This window comes from Diplotaxodon limnothrissa, linkage group LG17 (assembly GCF_057381915.1).
Source record: "Diplotaxodon limnothrissa isolate DT_005_m linkage group LG17, D_limnothrissa_male_GT1.1, whole genome shotgun sequence".
In the NCBI taxonomy this organism is placed as follows: Eukaryota; Metazoa; Chordata; class Actinopteri; order Cichliformes; family Cichlidae; genus Diplotaxodon; species Diplotaxodon limnothrissa.
The window spans coordinates 20,921,145-20,946,550 of record NC_140612.1 but is presented as its reverse complement, the minus strand read 5'-3'; the positions used below and the strand labels follow the sequence as shown (position 1 = coordinate 20,946,550).

The following is a 25,406-nucleotide window of genomic DNA, read 5'->3' as shown; positions in this document are numbered from 1 at the left end:
TTAATGTTATGTTGTGTGTCAATTGTTAATTTGACATTTTAATTTAAACTGCTGCAAATACACACTTTGGTTATATTTTTGACTTTAGTCAGTTTTCAGTCTTTTTTGTGGAGAGTGAAATATTCAAGGATTTGATGGCAGTGACAGAGATCACAGCATTGTAGCTTCCAAGATGGAAAAATTATGTCAATGTAGAAGTGCTGTAAACTGAAGACTACCAGATGGCGACAGCTGCAAAAAGTCTGGGAAAATGACTTTCTGGCTGGACCTCTTTGAACACTCAGTTTATGAGATGCTTGCTTTGGGTAAATTCTTGTCACGTAGTACTCTACACCAGCCTTTTCTTATCACATCCAATTTCCTAGAACCAAGATGGTGATGGCAGAAATGCTTCAGAAGTTCAGAGATGAGCAGGTGATGTCACGATAGCTACAACCCCAGTGTACCGTTTGTACTCAGGACTGAAGCTGAGGGGGTATCTGTAACGAATGATTTCACAATAAAACTGTACCAAAGGTAGATTGTAATAGAGGGTCTGGGTAGATCAGCTTAAAGAGCCAGAAATAATTCACTTTATGCAAAGTCTGTTTGGAGACCCACACATGGATCCTAAGAAGCCGCTGATAATCTAATAGAACTCTTATCAAACCAGATCAGCTAGTGTTAATTTTCAGCATATTAGACATGCGTATTGTGTTGGGTTTCCAGATGAGCTGAAAGAAGGTGGAGTAAGACTTAACTTTACTGTTGTTGAGGGTTCATGTCATTTGGCACAGCTTGTAAGTTAACTGAATTTCTGGATGCAGTCTGGCTGTGGAGGTGTGGCCAGTCAATGTCTTTGCTGAGCTGTTTGTGGCCTGGAAACTAGAACTTTGTTATTGTTCTCTATTCATTTCATGAGCTGTGTGTTTAATAAGCATCTAATCAAACAAAATTTATTATAAAATACTGATTATTGCTTTTCAGAAATAATCGAACCATCAGGAAAATCAGCATCTCTAAAATGTAGCAACGCATAACACAGAAAAACAAAACCCAGTCAAAACGTGAAGGCAGGCAGAAATGGACCTTTTTATTTTTCCTCGGGCGATTAACAACAGTGGATTGTCCTGACCAGACCAGAATGAACCGGAATGAACTAGACTGGACCCAGTTTAACCGGATTAAACCAATGAAACCAGTAAGACAGTAAAAATCAACCCCATGCTGACTGGACTAAACCAGCAGAAATGAGTTTGAGGCAGCCAGACTGTGGACAACCAGCAGAACACTGTTACTTTGTTTTTTACACTGCAATACCACGGCAACAGCCACTATGGTCCAATCAGGTCTGGTCAGATGAGGCCTGATCCAATAATCCCTCCTCTTTCCACTCTCACTTCCTTCCTAAGAGGGGTCAATGGTGGATCTACTGAATCAGGAGGAAACAAAGATGCTGATTGGTCCACACACAGTAAAATCCCGCCCGCTGCTCATCTCCCCATAGCCTCCTATTGGTTGCCTACATCAATCAAAAAAGGAAGAAAGAAAAAAAAAAAACCCAGAGCGAGCCCTTCTCCCATTGGTCACCACAGCTTAGGCGGAAAAGGCTGTTTCCCCCCCGCCCTTCCATTGGTCAGTTTCGATAACATGCCAACTGTCAGTCACTCAGCAGCGGCGAATCAGGTTGCAGTACAGTACCTGTGGAACTTTCAGGAATTACAAAAAAGAAAAGAGAAAAAAAACAAGAGAAGAATGAGGATGAACAAGGAGATCAACCAGTTAGATGACCTCGCTAGAAAAACAAAGAGGAAGTGGGAGGAGCTTCCAAGCCTTGTATGTAATTTTTTGTTTTTGTCCTATTTCTCCGTGTGTGAGCCGTCCATCCGTCCGTCCACTTCCTTTCTCTTCCAACAGCTGATTCAGTGCAATGCATCATGGAACGATCGATCGCTAGGAGAGGGTGTGTCACTACAATTGTGTGTGTGTGTGTGTGTGTGTGTGTGTGTGTGTTTGCGTCCTGTTGTCATGGAAACATGCTGCAGGGTTAGCGCTCCAGCAGCGGGTGGTGCCGTGTTGCATCGTGGGAACTTCTTTTTGTCCATGGGGTTTTTTAACTGGTATCCATGGACTCCATGTTGGCAGAGCTGGAGTCTCTCTGGATGGAGTCGAAGATAGCCGCCAGCTCCTGGTTAGATGAGATCTGAGACTGAAACTCTGACATCAGCGGTGACTTCTCGGCCTCGGGGATGGTGAGCAGTGCGACAACGGCTCGCATCGCAGACCGCTTCAGCTCGTCCTGCTTCTCGAACTCCTGCTTCACTGAGTTCGCCTTTACCTACAGAGACAGTGGAGACCGTTAAAAAAAAACAAAAAAACAACTAGGCAATCATAACTCCAGGGACATCAGTTAGTAAAATGCAACAGCACTCTGATGCCTCCTATAAATGAGTCGTCAAAACACAAAAGTCAGTCATGGTGTTCCTCAGGGTTCTGTGCTGGAGCTAATACTTTTTCCATTTTACAGTCATGGTCAGAGGTTTATACACACTCAACATGGGCATAAATCTCAGGGTAATTTTAGGCTTTTTGTTATTTTTTTTTAACTGTTCTTTTTGGGTGGAAGTATTGTATATCTTTGCATACACTTTTAATAAGTTTAAAAACAAGAATTGGGAGCACATGTTTGGATACATTTTGGATTTTTTTTCCCTCATCCACACAGGGCCAAAACTAAATATACAAATACACCTCACTAACATTTGGTTAAATATACTTTAGCCAGATGCTTTTGGTAGACATCAACAAAGCATCTGGCATACTTCTGGATGGATATTTGACCACTCATCTTGGTAGACTCAGTAGAGGTCCATTTAAACTGGTTTTGACGACACAGACTAGACAAATTTTCAAAAGGTTTGAGAGATCAAGGTTTCGGTAAGGCCATTCCATAACCAGTTTTGAAGTGTTTGGGATCATTGCTGTGCTGAAACACCCAAGTATATCCAAGGTTCAACCATCTAGCTGTTGATCTGAGATAAATTTGAAAAATTTTAAAGCAGTTCTCCTCCATCATTACTCCATCCACTTTGTACAAAACAACAGCCAACTGCATGATGCTACCAATGTTCTATGTTTACTACAAACATACCTTGTTACTGAGGCCAAACAGCTCAATCTTTGTCTTCTCTAACCATAAAGCTTTTCTGCAGATGTCATTCTGTTCATACCAAGTTGACTGAATGTGTTGATTCTAGAGCAGGGAATTCTTTCTCAGTGTTCTAAAAGTGACCTCACTGTGGACAGCGATGGAGGTATTCCGGCAGTTTTTCCAATTCATGGCAGGCATGCCAGGCTCAAGCTTTGGTGGCTCGTGTCGTTCTTTGAACATCCAAACCAATTTCTTCTCATCTGAGGGTGATAGTGTGGGTCATCTTCCAGATGTTGGCAAAGTGGCAACAAATCTGAATAACTTGTAGTTACATACAGTTTTGTTAGAACTGATGAACTTAGAAATTGATGATGTTTAGAAATGGCCTCAGACCTTTCTGACTTTTCTAAATCTATAACTCTGCTTCATGGATCACAGAGTTACTTGGACTTTCCCACTGATCTGAGTATCATGAATCCAGTGCTGTCAAACAAATCATTTTTATGCTGGCAGTTATAGTCAATCATCATCACGCATGAGACGTGAAAACATCATAGAACCTTCAACACCATTTACAAAAAGATTTCAGTGAGATATATATATATATTTTTTTTTTAGAGATGGACTAATCCGATATTACGTATCGGTCCGATACTGACATAAATTACTGGATCGGATATCGGAGAGAAATAAAAAAAAAAAAAAAAAAAATGTAATCCGATCCATTAAATATCAAAAAAGCACCTCACAAAACTTGCGACATGGCGTAACTCAGGTCATAACCTTAGCACTTTGGAGCAGTGTGCTCACGTGATAGAGTGGCTGTGTGTATTTGTAGCCTTGCTACCAAACCAGCATTTCATCTCCGAGGAAGTTATCCCAGAGAGAAGTAAAGCAAGTGTGTAAGTTCATCTCTGAATGTCTGTAAAGCATTCCCACGTTAAGCTTAACAACCGATATATGGAGCGAGTGCCTCTTCTTGTAGCCACTTTAATCATGAAACTGCTTAATGATCAGCTGATCGGCTTTTCTGTTGCGAGTCCGTCTCTCTTCTTTGTTTTTGGCCCACTTTGCGCCAGAAAGAGGAAACCAGCGGCTCAACAACAGCAGCACGTTTAAGCTTGATAAGCTGTTGTTAGAATTTATTTAATATTACTTTCTACACCAGGATCTTCTTCTACGTAGCTGACAGCTGGTAACTGTGCAGGGGCGGATCTAGCAAAGTTTAGCCAGGGGGGCCGATAGGGCATGAACAGGGAAAGGAGGGCACAAAGACATACTTTTCTTTCTTATTCTCATTTAAAATGTCTAGCTTTTAATAAATAATTGTCTGAATCTTACACCCAAAGTTTTAATCTTATGTAAAATATATAGAAGTCCATTACTGTATATAGTAACTATTAAGTCTAATATACCCTAGTAAGCTATAGTACTTTTTCCTTTGGGAAGGTACCATCTGTGCAGTCTGCAATTCTGTTGAAGAAAGATGTTGAATCTATTTAATTATTTTTGAAAATTGGTGAAAATTTAAATTAATTTCTGTGCATTTTTTTTTCCACACTGCATCAAATTAAAGTTGATTACGTCGATTCAGCATCATGAGGTGGAGGGTGGTTCCCTTTTTTTTTTTTTTGCTGGAAGTTTGCAACCCTATTAGTTAGGTTGCTTAATATTTATGACGATGCTCAGTGGATCTGCGTTTGACTACTCCGCCCAGGCTGCACTGTCGAGCGCAGATCCACTGAGCGCAGCGCAAGCTAGTAAGACAGAAGCTAAGCTCGTTGCAACATGGGAAATTGAACCTCCCCCACCCTCATTCAGATCTGGCCTTTGGATCTATTTTGGTTTTCATGTGAAGCATAACCCTGAAGGTAAGCGCGTCATGGACAAAAGTAAACCAGTATGTTGGATGTGCCACGCAATGCTCAATTACATTGGTGGGAACTAGTGCGTTAGCGCAGTTAGCTCGTTAACGTGTTGGCCGTCCAGCCCCACGCACGGGGCGATCCGCGGTAACTCGTTAACGGAGATTTGCCGTGTTGTGGCGTTAACGTCATTTCAACGAGATTAACGCTGACAGCACTAGTGGGAACACAATGAATATGGCTGCACATTTACGCCGACATCATCCTAGTGCAAAGACAAGTGGAAGCAGACAAAAACAACAAGCATGCATGCTACAAACTTTACCAGAGTCATTTAGACAGCCGTTAGCACATGATTCTCCTTATGGGGACCTGATATGTTTAATATGCTGCTGAGAATATAGCCCAGAAGAAGCGTATAGTATAGCTTTTATTTTGGAAAGAGCCATTTCTCTGTAATAAACTCTCTTTTCCAAAGATGAGTGATTTCTCGATCAGATTTATTTTTTTTATTATTTTGTTTCAGCAACATTAAATTTAAAAACTGTACTTTTGAGTTAAAATATATATTTATAATTTTAATAAATGACAAATTAAAAAGCATGAACATTTTTGGCCTCCAGGAACACCATGAGGAATCTTGGGGGTTATTTTTAACCAGGAAAAATCCTTAAAAGTCCACAATAAACAAATATGTTGGACACATTGGATCGAAACTGGTTTAAAAATACCTTTGTGGTACAGGTGGCCCTCAGTGGCTCCACTAGTCTGTCCAGTCTTTGAAGAACAGCACTGGGACACAGAGATGACAGTCTAGCCAGCATCAGGAAGGTCAGCATCTGCAAACACAGCAGCAGCTTCAGTATCTATGATTCAAATACCTTATGGTGTTTAAACATCATGATCTCAGATATACACAAATGACTCCTGGTTTTTCACTGGACCATAAATGAAGCCAGCCACTCATATTTGAGTTTTAATGGAAGGATTAAACCTGAATTTAATGAAAATGCTAAAGGTTAAAATACACTTATGGTTTGTAACTCCGTCCTCAGGATCCAGGCCCTGGGGCTCAGACACACCTTGATGTCGTAGTGGTCCTTCAGACCGTCCTCCACGTGGTTGAGGAAGGTGAAGATGTCGAGTCGGTCCAGGCAGCTGTCCAGCAGAGTGTACATACACTCGAACGCAGCCTTCCTAAGGTCCAGCCCATCATCCACCGTGTGTTTGAAGGGTCCCATCTCCACCTGCAGAGTAGTAGGACAGTAGTCAGACGCATGAACTTGCCCACTCCCAGCAATCGATTCCCCGCTGCAGGTGTCCTCACCTCTCGGATCAGCTCCTTCCGGACTTTGGTCTCGTTGTACAGCTGCGGTAGAACCGAGTCTAGCAGCTCGCGGATCAGACTGGGTTTATTGTGGGCGGCGGAGTTGAACGTTACCAAGGCAACACGCCGCACATTCAAGTCTGGATCCTCCAGCGTCTTCAGGAAATCACCTGAGGACAAAAACAGCCAATCAGAGGACAGACAGAGGGGGAAACTTTCATTTCTCACCAGAGTGTGACAAACTCTGACTTTAATGATAAAAACATCAACTTCAGACATTTTATAGTGTTTAATTAAGAAAATAAGGTCTTCTTGTCACATTTAGAGTTTACATAAAGAAGGAGAAAAAGCCCTGCATCTATAGCCTTTCACAGCTGATCAAATTTTTCTATCATAACTTGTGTTTATTACAACTGAATGGGCGTTTTTACCACAATATTACTAAATATGTGTTAATCAGCAAATTAAAACAAGAACCAAAAGCTGCCACCCCGAGAATAAAACAAAGACGAGAAGTCTGATAGATCATTTTCTAGTTTCACACACTGCTGAAAATTGTGTCTCCTGATTCTGCTCGCATCATCAGAGCGCCACCTTCACCTCGTCCAGCTGTGAGTATAGTGACTGTGATGACAATCAGCGTCTCCAAGTCTGAGATTAAAGATGGGTGGGGCGATTTCCACCCAGAGCGTCAACCTGAAGTATCTCATGTTCACAAGTGATGGAAAGCCAGCAGTAATGCTAGCATTTGTGGTTTTTCGAGTTTTCATTTAATCACAGACCCTTGCCTGTCACCGAAACAATGAAAACATGGATATGAGCAGCAGAAAAAAAATTCATCCCCTGTTCTTGCCAACCAATGTTTTGACGACACAGACTAGACAAAAATATCTGCAACTGCCACAGCTACCCCTCAGCCTCCTAGTAAACAGACCTCTGGCATCAATTGCAAAATCACATTGTTCTGAAGTTATCGAATTCACAAGACTTTCAGAAAACGTGAGCCCTGACCTTGACCTTTAGGTCGAGGTCACCGGGATTCAAACTCGTCTGAGATTTTTAGCTGCTCCTGCTCACATTCACAAACTTCTATGTCCACACCGCCCAAACGAAACAACAACAACATGAAGCTTGTGGGTCCCGAGTTAAACGTTCCTGAATTTCAAGCAGACCAGAGACAGCAAATGACACCGCTGACTGTCATACGACAAGACAGTTGGTCAGGCAACACTAACCCATCACAGAGAAAAACAAGAAGAGGAGCTCTGGGACAACAGTGTAAACAAAAACCAAAACCAAAAGAACCCAAAAGGGACCAAAGAAAGATAAATCATTTGGATTTGTGTGTGGGTTACCTATGCAGTTCTTCAGCAGTGGGTCAATGGGCTGCGGCTGGTCAGAGATGGTAAACTTCACAGCCGTTACCACAGAACTCCTGGCGTAAGACGAACCTGGAAACGTGCAGAAATCAATAAATCAGTGTTGATATTGATCAGCCTCATCGCCAGCAACGACCCATCTGATTGGCTAACCATATGGGTCACCTGAGAGCAGGTATCCTTTGAGGCGGGGCAGCAACGTCTCGGGGTCGATCAGCGTCAGTTTGCCCAAACACTCGGCTACCACGTTCCTGGTTCCCTCCTCCTGACACTCGCAGTGTTTGAGCAGCAGTGACCAAACAGACTCCACGTAGGGCTTCAGCCCGGAGACGGATGCCGAGCCTGCAAACAAACAAACAATGTTAAAACCAAACACACGCACACACACACACACACACAGGAAATGTGATGTGTTTTTCCTCACTGATGATCTCTTTGAGCGAGTGAAGCAGCAGGTACTGCCTCTTGGAGGAGGAGATCTCCTGCAGGACGAAGGGCAGGTACTCTGGCAGGTTCCCCACTGCTATGCTGCCCAACGCGTACGAGGCCGCCGATTTCACCTGCGACACAGAGAGCAGGTGGCTTAATCTCCACCGAAACAACAGCACAGGTGAACAACCGCAGGAAAGCTCATTGCTTCCTTTGAACACATCACGTCAAAGATTAGCATCTTTTCCATCATCTTTATTTAGTCAGTAAAATCCTTCTTAAAATTTTTTTATGGAACTTTTTCATTTTATTCAGATAGAACAGTGCAGGAAGGGCAGCAGAGCTGGGGGATGTCACATCTGGATTCAGAGTGTAGACAGGTGTACTTACCTCTTCACTGGAGGAGGAGAAAGCATCCAGGATGACAGTCTTGAGCTCTGGTTGGCCGCTGAGGTCCACGTGGTGTCCAACCTCACCCAATGAGAGCAAAGCGAGGAGCCTGATGGAGTCTGTGGAACGGCTGTTCTTCACATCCTGTGAGGAACACAAGGTCTCTGAATCTCGTGGCTCTTACTGTTCGCTGTTCATCGGAAGGCAGTGAAAACCTTTAAAAACAGCTCAATTAACCTGCAGAGAGGTGAACGCTGCTCACTCTGACTCACCTGGATGAACTGTCCCACCACGGCGGGCCCCTCAGTGGGACAGGCTCTGGTCAGAGCAGCGACGCACTTGGCAATGGAGCAGTATGCTTGTTTGTGCGGCAGGGCGGCGCTCTGGGAGTAAACGGGGCCAGTGAGCATCCTAAGCAGGTCCATGTAGCCCAGGCCGGGAGTGTCGGTGGCCACGAGCGCCTAAGCGGGAAGTCACATGGTTAATATGCATATTCACGCCCACCATACACGCCGAAGGGTAAGCGGAGCTGGAAGTACCTGGTAGAAGTCGAGCATAGCAGAAAGCGCGCCTCCTTGCAGCAGCGGGGATCGAACCAGCGCAATAAGCTGCTGGAGGATGTTCCCTCCGCTCAGCTGACCCAGTGAGGATGGGTGAGTCACTGCCAACGTGGACAGGAAGCTCAGCGCCATCTGAGACACGTGCATGTCGCTCTCAGAGATCAGAGGAGGCAGCTCGGCCAGGACAGCATCTACCATGACCGGAGTCACCGCAGAGCTGAAGCACAGGATGAGAGGGTGAGGGTGGTGGACAGGGTGGAGCTGAGGTTTGGTGGGTGGGGCTTACTGGTGTGTGTGTGTTACCTGTAGTTTCTGAGCAGGATGTCCAGAGCGGCCAGCGTGCAGAGCTTCAGGGCACGCTGGTTCTTCCGGAGGAAGGAGGCGAGGATAGGAACGGCGTCGGGAAGAACGGGCCTCAGGTCGATTTTCAGTGGTGAGCCGGCAATCAGCGTCAGAGCTGTGTGCACACACACACACATCAAACACTAACAGCTCCAGCCCGGTGAACAATATCCAACACTTCATTTTGATATGGAAGCAGAAAAGAGACAAGCTTCCTTTGAGACACAACTGGTGTGTGGGCGGGGCTTACCTTTCACCGTTGTCAGCCTTGTGATCTCATTCTTGAGGCGTTCTAAGAAGATCAGCAGCGTTCCCGGAAGCTCAGCAGGCAGATGGTCACCTGTACCAGAAAAAAGGAAGACATTAAACCGAGGAAAGCTCTGTGACATCACATCATGTGACTGGGAAGTGTGTGCATTACCTAGGTTACAGATGATCTGCCCCATACAGGAAATGGCTCGCTCTTTCACCTCCTGGTCAATGTCGGCGGCCTTCAGGCGCTTGATGGTGCAGGTGAACAGGTCGTTAATGTAAGGGGAGGGATCGAAGCTGTCGCTGGCTTCTGATTGGCTGTCCAGTGGTCGGATAACCTGGTGGAGACACAGAACAGGATGGAGGATAAAAATCAGCTATGACATTAGAAACAGAAAGGAGGAGGTTGTGAGTTTGACTCCCACCTTTACAAGCTGTTGAGTAACGAGCAGAGCCTCAGAGGTGATCTTGTAAAAGGGGTCTCCCACGCATGACACCACGGGCGGGACAAGGGCAGGGACATGGGCATGGAAGGCGTGAGCGGGGTGTGTGACCATGATGACGTGGAGGCAGGCTAGAGCGTCGATCTTCAGGTTTGAGCTGCTCGACTTGTCGTTCAGAGAGAAAATGATACCTGCAAAACACACACACACACACACACACACACACACACACACACACACACACACACACACACACACACACACACACACACACACCTCACTGCTATCAAGACACACAGCTCCAAAGCGCTCCAAAGAGTAATCCCAGCAAAAACAGAAACATCAAACATTCCAAGAGCCTATACAAAACGTTTTGGAGCCGTAACCTAACCCCAGCAGAAAAGCCAGCCATTCTGACATCTGACTAAGATGCTGTTTTGTGGGTGTGTTCCTGAGTCCTCCCTGAAATCTGTTTGGGGGGGGGGGCTTACAGTTTTATGACACCAACTCTGCACGACTGGGCCACAGAATTATGTAAAGAACTACAAAAATACTGGTGAAAAATATTTGTATCTGTGTATAGTGACTGTATTGGAGTGGAGTGGACCATCACCTCACTACCTGGATTTTGGACTACCTCACCGACCGACCACAGTATGTGAGGACTCAGGGCTGTGTGTCGGACAGGGTCGTCTGCAGTACGGGGGCCCCACAGGGAACGGTTCTGGCTCCGTTCCTCTTCACCATCTACACTGCAGACTTCTCCCACAATTCCACCCAGTGCTTCCTGCAGAAGTTCTCTGATGACTCTGCAATAGTCGGCCTCATCACTGATGGGGACGACAAGGAGTACAGAGGACTGACTCAAGACTTTGTGGACTGGTGCCAGCTGAACTACCTCCAGATCAACGCCAGTAAAACCAAGGAGCTGGTGGTAGACTTCCGCAGGCACAAGCATTCTCCACTGCAACCACTGAACATCCAGGGTATGGACATTGAGGCTGTGGACAGCTACAGGTACCTTGGTGTTCATCTGAACAACAGACTGGACTGGACTCATAACTCAGACGCCCTCTACAGGAAAGGGCAGAGCAGGCTGTACCTGCTGCGGAGACTCAGGTCGTTTGGGGTGGAGGGCCCACTCCTGAAGACCTTCTATGACTCTGTGGTGGCTTCTGCTATCTTTTATGGTGTGGTCTGCTGGGGCGGCAGCATCTCTGCTGGGGACAGGAAGAGACTGAACAGGGTGATCCGAAGGGCCAGCTCTGTTCTAGGATGCCCTCTGGACCCAGTGGAGGTGGTGAGTGACAGGAGAATGGCGGCTAAGCTGTCATCCCTGATGGACAACATCTCCCACCCCATGCAGCAGACTGTGACAGCACTGAGCAGCTCCTTCAGTGGGAGACTGCGGCACCCACGGTGTGGGACGAAGAGATTTCGCAGGTCTTTCCTCCCCACTGCTGTCAGACTCCACAACAAAGACTTTAACTGAACAAACACACACATCCACACATGTGCAATAACACTAAGTGCAATAATCTTTTCTGGCATCGTTGTATTTTTACTCAGTTGTATATAGCATTCGTATTCTATTTTTATCTTATTGTATATTTTTATTCTATTTTATTCTACTGTATATAGTATTTTATTTTATTCTATTCTGTACAGCTGTGTACTGTATTTATTCTTATTGTATTCTAATTTTTGCCTCATAACTTTTGCACTGTCCACTTCCTGCTGTGACAAAACAAATTTCCCACGTGTGGGACTAATAAAGGTTATCTTATCTTATCTTATCTTATTCTATCATATCTAGATTATTCTTGACCTGCGGCAGCGTCACCTGGTATGAGGACCGGGATGTGCTGAGTCAGGGCGCCCGGGAGGACATTCACCAGCTCGGTCAGCATGTTGAAGCAGCACTGACGGGTTTTCACGCTTTTCTCCTTTAGCTGTTTGTGCAGAGCTTTCACAATCATGGGGACCTGTGGAGGGCGACAGATGTTACCAGAGAATCACAGGAGACCACCGCAGGTACTTCCTGCTGCTTGCGGTCAGCCTTGCAGGATGCTGAGGGTTTCCTGTCGCCGTGAGAACCAAAGATATGCTCCTAAAAGCTGTGCAGCACTGACATCTACTGTAGGAAATCTGAACTACAGCCAGAGACCAGTGAGAAACTGTGCTGAGAGAAAACTTTACACCCATTTCTCATATAGAGTGAGCACTGATTGGTTGCAAGGAGGTGATAACTTTTATCTCCTGTATCTAAATAACCTACTCCTTAACTTAATCTAATATCTCATACTTTATACATCTCTAATATCTCTTTATTTCATTAATTTAAAAAAAAATTCTGCTTCTGCGTGGCGAGCATAAAGAGAAAAGAGCTCTGTCCACAGCAGGAGCATACCTGGCTCTGCAGCATCGTCAGCGGCGTGTCTCCTTGCTCCATGGCGTCTGGATCAGCCAACCAGCTCTGAGCTGGTCTGGTCTGTTTGAGCAGCGACAAGTAGGCGTGGAAAACATCCGCCTTTACATTCTCCTCCCTCTCCTGCACGCGCATACACACAGAGGCAGGTCAGACATAAAGGTCATCGTTACACATCTCAGAGATAGAAGCCGATCGAACGACGCTACCTTGAAGCGACAGACGAGCGCAGGAGACACGGTGCGGTAGAATTCCGGGAGCATCTCATGACGAGTCGAGACGACAGCATCTAAACACTTCGCCGCCGCCCTTCGAACCTTCCAACTCATGTCGTCATCATCACTGTACTCATCGTCGCTGCCTGGAAAGGAAATGAAGAGATGGCGTCACCGATTAATGTTCAAACGCTTAATTTGGATGTAAATGAGTGGGCAGTGTCATGTGATTTCAAAGCACCAATCAGCTGAGCCTTTAACAGTTTAACATAAACTGGAGGTGTTTTACTTCAGCAGCGATAGCCAGAGACAGGGTTTCAGTACCTTGATAGTCTTCGTCGTTCTGCTCAGCATCCATGGCGTTGTCATCCTCATCTTCATCATCAAAGTTGTAGTTGGGGTCGTAGGTCAGGTAGCGCAGGCAGATGGAGATGACGGTGGGGACGTGTGGGTAAACTTCTTTGGGACACCTGGAAAGAATAAAAGCAGTGAGCACACGAGGCACCGCCGCCACAGATTCTTCGGTCTGAGACGGTTTTACCTCCTGACGAAGGACTCGAAGGCCTGGATGCAGTACTCTCTGAGCTCGTCATCGTCCACGTTACAGAACTTCACCACTAGAGGGATGATCTTCTCCAGGTACTCACCTGTTAAAGAGAGACCAGAGGTCAGAGGTCAGGGAGGATTCATCTCTAAATCAGAGACATGACTGTGTGGAGGCCGGGCGTCTCACCGATCCTGTGTCCAGCCTGTCTGCTGATGGCGGCCGTGCACTGGATGTATGTCCTGGTGGTCGACATGTTGTCATTCCTCCCCAGCTCGGCGAGGAGGTGCTCGATCAGGTCGATGAATACCAGATTTCCGCAGGACATAACCAGGTGGCCCAGAGCCATGATGGTCCTCTGAAACGCCCAAAGAACAACAGGTAAGGACACAAACAACTTCCTGAAAGCTCAAAAACACAAAAGTCAAAGCGGTTGGACAGACCTTTCTGACGGCCAGCCGGGGGGAGGTGAGCTGAGGCAGAAGGCAGCTGAGGATGGAGGGGTGGAAATTCACCAGCAGACCCCCCTGTCTGCAAACAAAGACACGGAGAAGAACTCAAAACTTCACCCATCCCCACCAGCGCCATCCATCGGCGACCGCCTAACTACGTACCTGCAGAGCATGTCGGCCATGATGTCAAGTGCCTCCAGCTGCACAGATACGTCTTCCTGTTTGGCGATAGCGCTCGTCAAACGACCCGTTATCTTCTTACAGACGCTGGCCGCTAAAGCCGAGCCTGAGACGGAGGCAGGAGGAGAAAAGATGAATCTTCACATTTTCACAGCAAAACCATCTGAAGATTCATGAAATCACTGGATGCTGAAAATTTTCACATTTTACAGATCAAAACTCGCTCGCTCAGAAGTGATACTGAATGAAATATGTGCTGTTATGAGATCAGTACTAGTCAAATATTTTACCACTGGAGGCCGGCGGTAGCTCTCCAATGACTGTTTTGAGTCCAATGGAGGAAATATCTCTGAGCTGCTCTTTGTCTGAAAGCATGTTGGTGCACAGAGTGTCCACGATCGTCTCCACCTGGTACTCCTTCACCTTACTGACCAGAGGGCCCAGGCTGAAACAAACACACCCACAGTCACACACATGGACACGATCAAACAGGAAATAGGAAATTAAAACTTAAAATCAAATAAATTACCATTTGACAGCCAAGTTCTGAACTTCTCCATTCTTGTCTTCCAACAGTTTGAGAATCATCCTCACCACCTGTTCATCAGTGTCAACCAAAAGTTCAATAAATTATCAATAAATTATAATCATTCATTAGACAGACACCAGGTGAAGCAGTGCGAGGTCATACACACGGACCTTCCTCTCGCTGTCGTCGTCCAGCTTGATCGAGTCTTTCTGAAGCTCCGTCATCAGGTCGTTAGTTGCCATAAATCTGGAAAATAGCAAACAAACAAATGAATAAAGCGAGTCGAAGTGTGCGGTGATTAAACGCACAGATGGGCGAGTCATTAGTACAACATCTGCTTCAGACAGAGCTGAAGTCTTAGCTTTCCTCCTGAAAATCTCAGAAAAAAGAATTGATTTTAATTTGAGTTTTTAAAGCTTGGAGTAAAACATCCAACAGGAGGCGCTGAAGAGACCAGGAAATGGAAAGTACTAAAAGGGAAAAGGACATGACAAAACGGGCAACAAAGAAGGACTTATTTGTTCTGCTAGAAGATCAGATCATGAACTCTGAAAAAATTGCATATTTAAGACTCATCAGTCCATGTTCTTCCCAAAGTGTTTTCACGTCAGTTTATTCTCCAGCTGTCCTAATGAAACGGTTCATTTTTACACCAAAACCCCGTTAGGTCGAGCTCATTACAGCAGGATTTCAAACAAGCAAGTAGACGATATAAAATAAAAATAAAATAAAAACCTCGCTCCTCTCACACTGAGAGGATCAGTAGAGGATTCAGCAGCTGGTGTCTTTTTTTTTGTTTGTGTGTCAGAGCAGTGAAACGACCCCCTGCACGTTTCTCACCAAACTCTCGGACTTCCCGTCTGTGACGTCATCCAACACAACCGGTTTGGCAGTGGGTCACTGATGTCACACTGACCTCCACAACCTGAAGTCTGACTGCTGTTGGGTGTCAGGATGAAGCCCTCGGACCTGACGCTGGTGCAGGACAGTTGAGAGATCAACCTTCAGAGTATTTAAGTTTTAGTCTTTTAGCTCCTCAAATGTGCATCAGCCAAAGTCCTGAGTGCTTCATTCAGACATGCCGACCTCTGCTAAAAGAGCTTTTATAAAAACCAACGAAGCAAACTGAAAATAAATGAAATTATGTAAGACCCTCTCTTTTGTCTGAGCTGCGTCTCTCTAAAGCGAGCTTGGTAAAAATAATCTGGAGGATGACAAACGAGCCGTTTTAGGACACTTTTATTAACTTCTTTAAATGGATCCGTTTTTGCTGCAGATCCAAATCCTTTAATGCAGAATCAAAGGTGCTGTCAGTCCACCGAGGTTCACATATATAGAGCCCAATACAGAGGATTGAAGCTGCCAACATCAGAGAGAAAGAAATGTATAAACTGCGTTTTTCTTTGTACTAATGCACATATTTAATACATGTTTTATTTTGTTTATTTTACCTAATAAGCCAAGTACTAAATTCTCAGAGAAAGTCAGATAATATGCAAAAATAAAGGCATAAAATGTAATGAATTAAAAGCATATATATAAAATTAAAGAAACCCTGAGATGTACAGGGCAAAATGTAAAAAAATATTCAAAATATGTACCATCAGTAAATAAATTTTAATAAAAGAGGCAATAAACCTATTATAAATATACACAGTGATGTCAAAAAATATATTATTGACAAAATAATGAATTCAAATTTCACAAATTACGCTGAATTTATTATTGGCATTAATAAAGAAAAATGTGACAAAGTATAATGAATAAAATCCACATTTAATTTACTCTCGGATTTCTTTACTTTGTCATTAATTTAAAAAAATAGAATTGCTTATTTAACTAACAATGAATAACTTAAGGAATTTTTAAAAATTGAGTAAATAAAGATCAATAAAACTATGGAATAGAATCTACCAACTGTGGGCATTCATTCATTTATAAATTGAAATCTTCGCCATTTCATTCATAACCAGTTAATTATAAATCTAATCATTGTCTGCTTTTTTGTGCATTTAATTCTGCATTCTTTCCCACCTTAAAAATGTTTCATTATATCTTTTTAATACATTTACTTTCTTTTTAATTATGAAAATAAGGAGTGGGTCATTCATAGAGTATCAGTGTGCAAACTTTAGCATTAAAACAGAAAAATAAGTCTAACAATTATTATATTAATGAATAAATCTGAGAAATAAACAATAAACACATTTTAAAATGTAATGAAAAATTAAATACCATTAAATGTTATATTTACATGAATGTATTTTATAGATTATGCCTATGTTTATCTTCCATATAACAGTACTGGGGCACTGAATATTAGTATATTCTTTTTGGCATTCTGTGAATTTTATTTCATTTTTGGGCAATTTCAGACATCTGCACCAAGCACCTCATGCTCCATACGTTTATAAAATAACTAATATGTAGTTCCTGTCTCACAGAAGCCGTGTGGAAACGCTCAGATCAGGCCTAAAAGTGGGTCAATTTTTACCCAACAGGAGGCAAAACTGACAGCTTTTCATGATATCGAGGATTCCTAGTTCTGAGAGGGCGGCCGAAGCGATGAAGCTGATTATCTGTGCTGCCAGCTTGTGATCGTCCCCGAGCAGCTGACACAAAGAGGGCCAGGCTGCTCTGAATTTCAAGCTAAATATGAGCTTCTTTTTACTGGTCAAAGAGTCTGATCCAAGCCACTCTGTACCTCTTTATGCAACATTCCTCACAAACACATCAACATGGCTCAAAGTACGACCACCACAAAAAACCAACACAATCAAGCAAAAACATACCGAGGGAAATAAAGACCGCACAGATAAAACTAAAGTAGTATTTATGTTTAAAATTATCTTAGTATTCTAATTTTGCTAGGATCCTTTTTTTTATTTTCTGCCACGTACTTCTTTCTCCAGTGGCAAAGTTTTACGTTAACAGGCATCAGACTGCTCTTGGAAGTGAAGCCCCGCCCAACTGATGCTTATGAATGTCGTTCAATGGTGGCTTAAAGGGCGAGGAGCTAAAACAGCTCATTTTAGACCAAGGATGGCTGAACATGAGTTAAATGTGGCTTATTTTGAACTATGAATCATGCAAAGCTGCGCTTGCACAGTCTAAGAACAAAAACGTGGAGACCTGGGATCGACAACTCTTTTCTTTCCTGTTCCTGAACAGCTGATCAGTTACTTCAATCAGCTCTCAATATGTTTACCCTGAGTTAATGAAAGAAAGCCATCATCAATGGAGCTCCAACACTATAATTCACCATGGTAACAGGTAACTAAAGAGCAGATGAGCAGGGCTATGAAGACGTTTTAGTGCTGACCGTGATATTCAAACAGGAGGGAAGAAGAGAGTGATTTTAATCAGCTCTGTTCACTCTGTCATCATCACTGACTGAATGAAACTTGATAACCGCACTTTAACTTATAGATGACGCAGTAATCCTAATTTGATTAGATTTTTAAATCTAATTATCCATTTAAAATGTTGTTTGGCATCATTTAATCACTGAATCTCAATCGATGAACACACGTAATGAGTTTACAATCAGACTGTGTGCAGCTGCTTCCAAAAACTCACTTTTAAATTTTAAATAAATTTAGTTCAGTTTCATCTTTGCATCTCCAAAATTCCAGTCGTGGCAGATGTTTTTCCATCAGTGTGATCAGTTACAACACAGATTAGTTTGATTTAACCACTGTTTCTCAGTAACGTACAGTAAACGTTAGTACTGACAGTCTGACGGCTGTGTTACTGCCCACAGTCTCGGAGGCAGAAAGATGAGACTACAGTTTATTCTGAGCGGATTATAAATCAGTGATGTAGTCGCAGAATCTGCCCTCATATATTGACGATTGACTGACCTTAAAAGCGCTTGTGTAAAGTAAAAACACACTTAACACCTAAACTGGGATTTCAGTGTGTGTAAAATTGTCTGTAGATGGATTCATTCCAATCTTCGGCGGCGACTTCATGAATGAGGAAATGAAACTGAGTGTCAGTCAGCTGGTTCAGGTGCAGTAAGAAGGGAGGAGCCAGAGAACAGTTTTAGTTCACAGAGTCTGTTACCATGGTAACTGGCACAGAGTTTAAGTTTACTGTGAACCAGAAAACCCAGTTTCCCCCTGAGCTCAGGATTAACAAACTCCTGGCGCAGGGCCTGATGACGTTCTTCTTCCTGTCAAATCAGTTTATAAGCTCAGTTTTGAACGCTCCAACATAAATAAATCATTGCATATTTGTGTTCGTCTGGCGCTAACGGACCTCCTGTCAGACGCTTCATCTGCCTTCACTATTTGCTAGACGATATCAGCTGCAGATGATCAATACAAACTGTGTCACTTCAGTCTGCCTGTTAATAAACTCATTAATCTGAAGCCTCAGTTCAGGCTGCGACTGCAGCATTTCAATTTCACCTGCTGATTATACTGAAGATGAATCGATTAAACATTATGAAAAACAGCAACAGAAAACAGCAAGAAGGCCTTTTGTGAACTCCCCTTTGTTTTTCAGATACTGTCATTTATATATGTAGGTTTTATCCCCGAGTTTCTGTGGTTAAAACCCCTATGGTGGGGTGGGGGGTGAGGGATGCAGTTGGTAATCAGTTAAAAAGCAGCAACTGCTTTTTATGTCATCCTGAAAATGACAAAGAGGAAGAACAGGTTGACCAAGAGTTTCCCTTGTTGGCTTCACACTTATTTTCTACAAAGAGCATGCTCCGTCACCATCATCTCAGCTTACACCAGGGCTCGCAAAATTTCAAAGTCCCTGGTAGCCCTTCGGGCAGGGACTCTTCAGTTTTTGGTAGCCCAAATAAATTTAAGTAGCCCGAATAAAAAAAGAGCAATTTTTTGATTGATGTTTTGTTTCCATTACAATATTATAATGTATAATATTGTAACAGAAACAAAACATTAATCAAAAAACTGTTGAAACACAAATTATAACATTGTCTAAAAATTACAACTCAATCAACTCAAATACTTGGTTCTAATTGAACAGAAATTTCTATGAACTTGTAAGAACTGTGTAGGACATGAATCAGTCTGTGTCAGATCCTGAATTTGAAATTTCCACTGAAGTCACGGGTAAGAGGCAAATGGAACCAAGATCGAGGCCATTTGCTTTTTGAAGTTTGCAAAGACTGCTAAATTGTGCCAGTGGTAGTTCACTCTTTGCAACATAGTACGCTGTTCTAAACAGATTTTTCAGGTTTCTTTTTAGTATGTTATTTGCAGTTGGTGTTTGTTCTGGGAAAGATATTGCAGACTGAGCAATAATGCATTTCTTGCATTTGTCATGGGTTCTAATGGGGGCCTTTCTTAAAATGACTGGTCCCAGTAACAAAGGCGCTTGTCGACTCAGAAATCGAGGGAAAACCAACAACACACCCGGCAGAACATTTTGTTATTTACACGGGTGCACATAAGTGGTCCGCATGTGCGCATTCACTGTCAAAATAAAAGACGCGCACCAGATAAGAAGTTGCAACGCGCGTTTGCGTCCATATAAAAAGCACTGTTTTTGTCCGCTAGAGTGGGATTTTCACGGCACATTCCGCACCACATCTCTGTGCGTTCATCATTTGTTTGAAGCCAGCTCACCTCCTGCAACCACTTTTCCGAGAATACGCGCTTCTTTTGTGGTTCGGACTCCTTCTGACATTTCTTTGGAGGTGGAGGAACATCACAGTAATTGCTTAAAGGAGCTTCTTCGACATCTTTAAGAGTTCTAAACAAATGTCTGTCCTCCTGAAAATCTTATGTACGCAAACACGCGTTGCAACTTCTTATCTTGTGCGCGTTTTTTATTTTGACAGCGAATGCGCACCTGCGGACCACTTATGTGCAGCCCTGGTTATTTAGCTCGTCATATTGCAGCCACAGAAATTATTTTGTCCATGAAACCATAAAGCTGCACTTTCTTTTTGACTTATAGTCTGATTTGTCATAACTTTTCCGTTTTGCGGTAAGCCTTTCTTTGGCTGTCACTTCTTCACCCTGACCTGTCTTATTTGGCTCAGCAGAACTAAAATATATATCCTGCTGCTTTTACACACGCACTCACATAACTCAGCGATTCTCTGCGCGATCAACCTCTCACATGTTTAAGCTGCGGGAGATTTCACTTGTCATGTTTGCGTAGTAAGCTAACGATTAATAAGACGATGTCAGAGGAATTGGTGCACAAATTATCATCACTCACAGATCAGTGCTGTCGCTCTCTATACACAGTTCGTGCGATTGCAAAGTGAAAGCAAAAAACAAGCGCAAATTCAAACGCGATTTCAATATGTCACATATTGACAGTGGCTCATCGATGCCAATGACATAATTACCCAGCAATAAACAACCTCTACAACTAGTTTCTTTCTCCATAGCGACTTTATGGAGAGTGATGGAGTTTCTATACAGCTGGGTGGGTGCTATGATGGTACCAATAGTGAACTTTATTTAATTCATAAGGTTAATTATTAGAGTTGCCAACCGTCCCGGAATCGTCTCGTATTCAGAGAAAATATTACGCGTTTCGTATTGAGGTGAAAAGGAACACAGTTTGTCCGGTACTTCAGCTACAATGAAAAAGACACAAAGCTGGAGTTTTTCTGTGTCTTTATGCTGCACAGCTGTTTCTTCTTCTCTCATTCTCGCCCCCTGGTTGTTATATCAATCATGAAACTGATCAATGATCAGCTTTTCTCTCTTGTTTATCGCCCACTTTGCACCAGAAAAAGGAAACCAGTGGAGGTCGCGCTAAACAACAGCAGCACGTTTAAGCTTGATCAGCTGTTGTTAGAATTTATTTGATATTAATTTCTAGTATCAGCTGATGTTTGCTGGAGCCACAGCTGTAAAAGCTGCTGGTCATGATGTTGGTTTGGACATGTGGTGAGAGGGAAACATGAAGATGAAACCAGGAGATGTCCTTACTGAATCATCAGAGCTGAACAGGTGATGGAGAAACAGGTTTACCTTTTAGGTGACATGAATGAGTTGAAGTAGAGCTGGGCGATAGAACGATAATGATATGTATCACGATATAACTTTTACTCGATAGAGAAATTAAGCTATCGCGATAGACCTCGCCGCTCTTGTCCTCAAAAAAAAAAAAAAAAAGTCAGCCAATCCAAATTAAGTAGCGCAGAGCTGAACCAATCACAGCCGCAGCGTCACGTCGCGTGACTTGTTACGTACAGCACAAGTGCCAAGCCGCACGTGTGTTTGTTTGGGAAGCAGCCAGCGGGTAATGGAGCCAGCGCGTAATGGAGGAAATGAGTGTGCCGACTAGAAAAATCAACCGAGCGTGACCGAAGAGAAAACAGATGATGGTTCCAACGCCGGAGAGATTGTCAAACGGAAGAGCCATAGAAGTTCCGTAGGGTGAAGGTATTTCGGCTATTTCAAGTCTGACAAAAAACAGAGTAGCGTGCACTGTAAATTGTGCCGAAAGCAAGTCTGGAAATACAATAAACTGGTGCATGCGTCACACTGTGCGCCACGTTATTGTTTCGGTGAAATGAATTTCTACAATACTGTTACTGTTAATTCTACTCTCTGCAGTGTTTAAATGCTTACATATACACACAGTTACTGTCCCTCCACACATACGACTCGGTTCTGCTTCTATGCCCCAGCTTTGTTTACTTTTTCCCACCGAGGCTTCTAGACTTCTGATTGGCCAACATTTCGGTACGGTTAGGAATCTAGCGCCACCTGCTGCTTTGGCATGTTCATAGCAGCGTTTTCCTTCATTTCTGCTTTTATGTGTGGACGGGATTATTTTTTAAAACGAAAACGGAAAATCTCCGTTTTCAAAAATACCCGTGTACGCGTGGACGTAGCCTCAGTCTCTGACTGGAAGCGCTAATTCGTCATTCGGCTTTTGTCAGACTAAAGTAACTGTTAAAACTGTTTGAAAAGCTAAGCTATACAACAAGGAGAGATTGAGAATTTCCTTTTAGTTCTCAGTTTATTTGATATTGACAAAAGTTAGTCAGTTTTGTCTGTTCTTCTGTAAAACAAACTAAGATTTATTTTTAGAATTAATATTTTGTTTCTAAGTGGAATTGACAGTTTAGTCTGTTTTGTTTGTTCTATTTTGAAACTTAAACGCTTTAGCGGCTGCCTTTTGTGTAGTTTGCAATATTTGCCTTTATTTATCTGAAAAATTCTCATGTTCCTTAAGTACATCTACCCTGTTGAACTTATTATGGGAAATAAATATTTAAATAAAAACAAGCTGCTGATTATTTCACATTTTACTTGTGAGCAACGGCACATTTAAATCTTACAAATATAGTTATTTGGCTTATATCGTGATAGATATCGTTATCGCCTGAAATGAAAAAAACATATCGTGATATGAAAAAATCTCATATCGCCCAGCTCTAAGTTGAAGCAAAGTTATGAGCTGTTTCTGAGAAACAAATAACACCAGGATCCTTTTCTAAGCAGCTGACAGCTGGTAACTGTGCAGGGGCAGGTCTAGCAAAGTTTTGCCAGGGGGCTAGGTAGGGCATTAACAGGGGAAGGGGGGCACCAAGAAATATTTTTCTTTGTTATGTCATTTAAAAACTTTGAATACATAATTATCTGAATCTTACAACAAAAGTGGTCATCTGACTAAATGTATAGAAATCCATTATCTTTCATAGTAATTTTTTTTCAGGGTCCCATCATAATTTCTTCAGAAATAAGTACTGTATATGATGCCAGTATTTTCCAACATTTTCTAGATACTGTACTAGTACTTTGTGTAAAATACCATCAAAAAGTCAATTAAGCTTTATTCTTTCTCACCTGTCTCTCTGTCTCCTTTCACTTTTTAAAGGTTGTCATGTTAGAAAAAATATCTTGCCCTGCCATGCTGTTTATTGATGTGGTAAATGAATAGTTTATGAAAGTATCTCTAAATCTGTCATTTATTATTTTTAATATTCAGTAATGGTCATGTCTCACCTCTAGTCTTCTCTGTCTTAATTTCAGGTTTCCACCATGTGTTGTAGATAGTTCAGGAGGTTAACTCAACCAAGCAGTCTTTGGGTTTCTGTACTGTTTAGAATGCCAGCATAGGGAGGATGGTGTATATGTATCAATCTAATAAACTTTAAGTTCATTAGATTGATACATATATGCCAACAAGATAGTGTATATCACTGTGACAACAGCGTTTGTTTTCATTCAAAGGCTTTATGGTTTTTCCTATAATACCTGGTGGGCGAACCCTTTTGTCTCTGTAAATGTAGTGATTAGGAGCAATTTTGTTCTCTTGTGCTGGCCCTTCTGGGCTTTTGGTGCCGGGCTGATATTTTGTCCCAGTCCAGCCCTGTTTAAATCCCATTAAATTCAATTAAGGGTTAAAGTGTGCATTATTGGCTTCTATTACAGTAGCTGTCTGAACTAGACCTCTGGATTGGAGCGTTTGTGCATTTTTTTAAAAACATTTTTAATGAAATTATTTGACTAATAATATGGCTGTTGTGTAGTTAATCATACTAACAGACTATCCAAGAAGTCTGAGCCCCAGTTTAGGTTAAAGACGAACCTAAATCAAAGATTTAATTTGGATTTTAATTAGCAGGTATGCTGACCCTGTACAGTGTACTGATGCAGCTTCCATGTTTCTGAATATGGTCTCTTCTTACTCCAACAAAAACAAAAACTCAGTCCAGTAGCCAAAAGGTGCTGCCACTCTAGCTGCAACTATCTTTTAAATACACTATGTATAGTGCTGGTTGCTGCCCCACAGCAGGCTTCTAAAAGCTGACCCCTCAGGAGGACAGTAGTATTTCATATTCTACTCTTGACTTAGTTCAATATCAAAGAAAGCAGCTTCCCAGAAGCTCTGTTACCTACTGTTCAAACTGTCTGAAACAAGCCAGGTTTGTGTGAAACCAGACATTTTCTGACTAACAGAAATTGTTCCTATTTGTTTCCTATCTGAAACAAGCCACTTACTGTCTAAAAACAACTACCTTCTGTCTGAAACAAGTCGTTTGTCTACTTTCCTTCCAGAAAGTAGCCAATTTTCTGTATGAAACAAGCTGTTTTGATGGAGCTACAGCAGCTTATTTCAGGGAGGATGAACTGCAAGGCTGTACCGAGGCCCAGTGAGAGACAAAGCTGGCTTATTTTGAACTGTGACTCACGCAAAGCTGCTCTGACGAGAGTTTTAAAACAAATCAACCACAGAAATGGGATCAGAATAAGACACCTTTAACGCTGACAGAGTCTATGTGAGTGCAAGGCTAAAGCTCCGACCTTCTCCGTCTGTTTACCGGCGTCACCACACCCCCGTTAGCTGGAGCGACACTTTGACGTTAAACCCGCCCGTTTCCCGGGAGAAATCCCACTAGCGGGGGGCTACCTTCACATTTGAATCTACATCACAGAGCGCCGTCACTCATGCTAAGCCAGCCTGCGAATTGACAGAAGTTGGTGCTAGCCCGCTAGCCTGCAGGCTAGCTGCTAATGCTAGCAGCTAACCGCGGATATGACGATGATCAGACAGGTGGCATGCTAGCTGTTAGCCTGAGAGCGGCAGGCCCGCCGCAGCAAAGCGCCGCTTTCAGTGCGAAATAACAACACTCCGATGCGATAAACAACAACTGACGGTCAGATCCCTCCACCCGGGCGTTGTTTTACCTGAAATCCTTGTCGCTGGAGGTCATTTTCTCCAGCAGGTTGGAGATGTGGTACGAGGCGCTCGCCATGTTGGTGCCGTTAGCCTCCTACTAGCAGAGTGCGCTCGGTGAGGATGTTCCGGCTGCGGGCTCTGGTGTCTCTGGCTGGCTGTGTGACCGCCCTGCTCGGATGATTTCGGGGGTAGAGAGTGTGTTTCTGTTCTTCTTCCACTTCTTCCACCTTTCTCTTCAGCTACAGCGACTGTCGCATCCCGGGGCTACCAGTTTGGTGTGTTTGAATGGAGCTCCCGTTCTCT

At 43.2% G+C, this 25,406-nt stretch overlaps 1 protein-coding gene across 1 annotated transcript; it reads right to left on the bottom strand.

Annotated features, from left to right (window-relative positions):
* Positions 1-1,057: 1,057 nt before the first annotated feature.
* On the bottom strand, positions 1,058-25,406 carry cand1 (cullin-associated and neddylation-dissociated 1). The gene is made up of 26 exons (XM_085375752.1): positions 25,112-25,406; positions 14,636-14,711; positions 14,466-14,533; positions 14,227-14,381; positions 13,919-14,042; positions 13,748-13,835; positions 13,494-13,662; positions 13,302-13,407; positions 13,085-13,230; positions 12,755-12,906; positions 12,528-12,668; positions 11,946-12,102; positions 10,100-10,308; positions 9,844-10,012; positions 9,673-9,762; positions 9,384-9,537; positions 9,060-9,297; positions 8,793-8,981; positions 8,521-8,664; positions 8,126-8,261; positions 7,867-8,043; positions 7,678-7,773; positions 6,323-6,492; positions 6,078-6,242; positions 5,727-5,834; positions 1,058-2,317 (listed from the first exon to the last, which is right to left on the bottom strand). The coding sequence occupies exons 1-26, from the start codon at positions 25,177-25,179 to the stop codon at positions 2,093-2,095; spliced, it is 3,720 nt and encodes a 1,239-aa protein (XP_085231878.1). The 5' UTR covers positions 25,180-25,406; the 3' UTR covers positions 1,058-2,092.

Excerpts from the sequence above, each read along its gene's own strand:
- cand1 (XM_085375752.1), bottom strand. The coding sequence starts at position 25,179 with ATGGCGAGCGCCTCGTACCACATCTCCAACCTGCTGGAGAAAATGACC. Across the intron at positions 14,043-14,226 it reads GCTACCGCCGGCCTCCAGTG|GCTCGGCTTTAGCGGCCAGC; the intron begins GTAAAATATTTG and ends CCTCCGTCTCAG. Across the intron at positions 13,231-13,301 it reads TTCGAGTCCTTCGTCAGGAG|GTGTCCCAAAGAAGTTTACC; the intron begins GTAAAACCGTCT and ends TATTCTTTCCAG.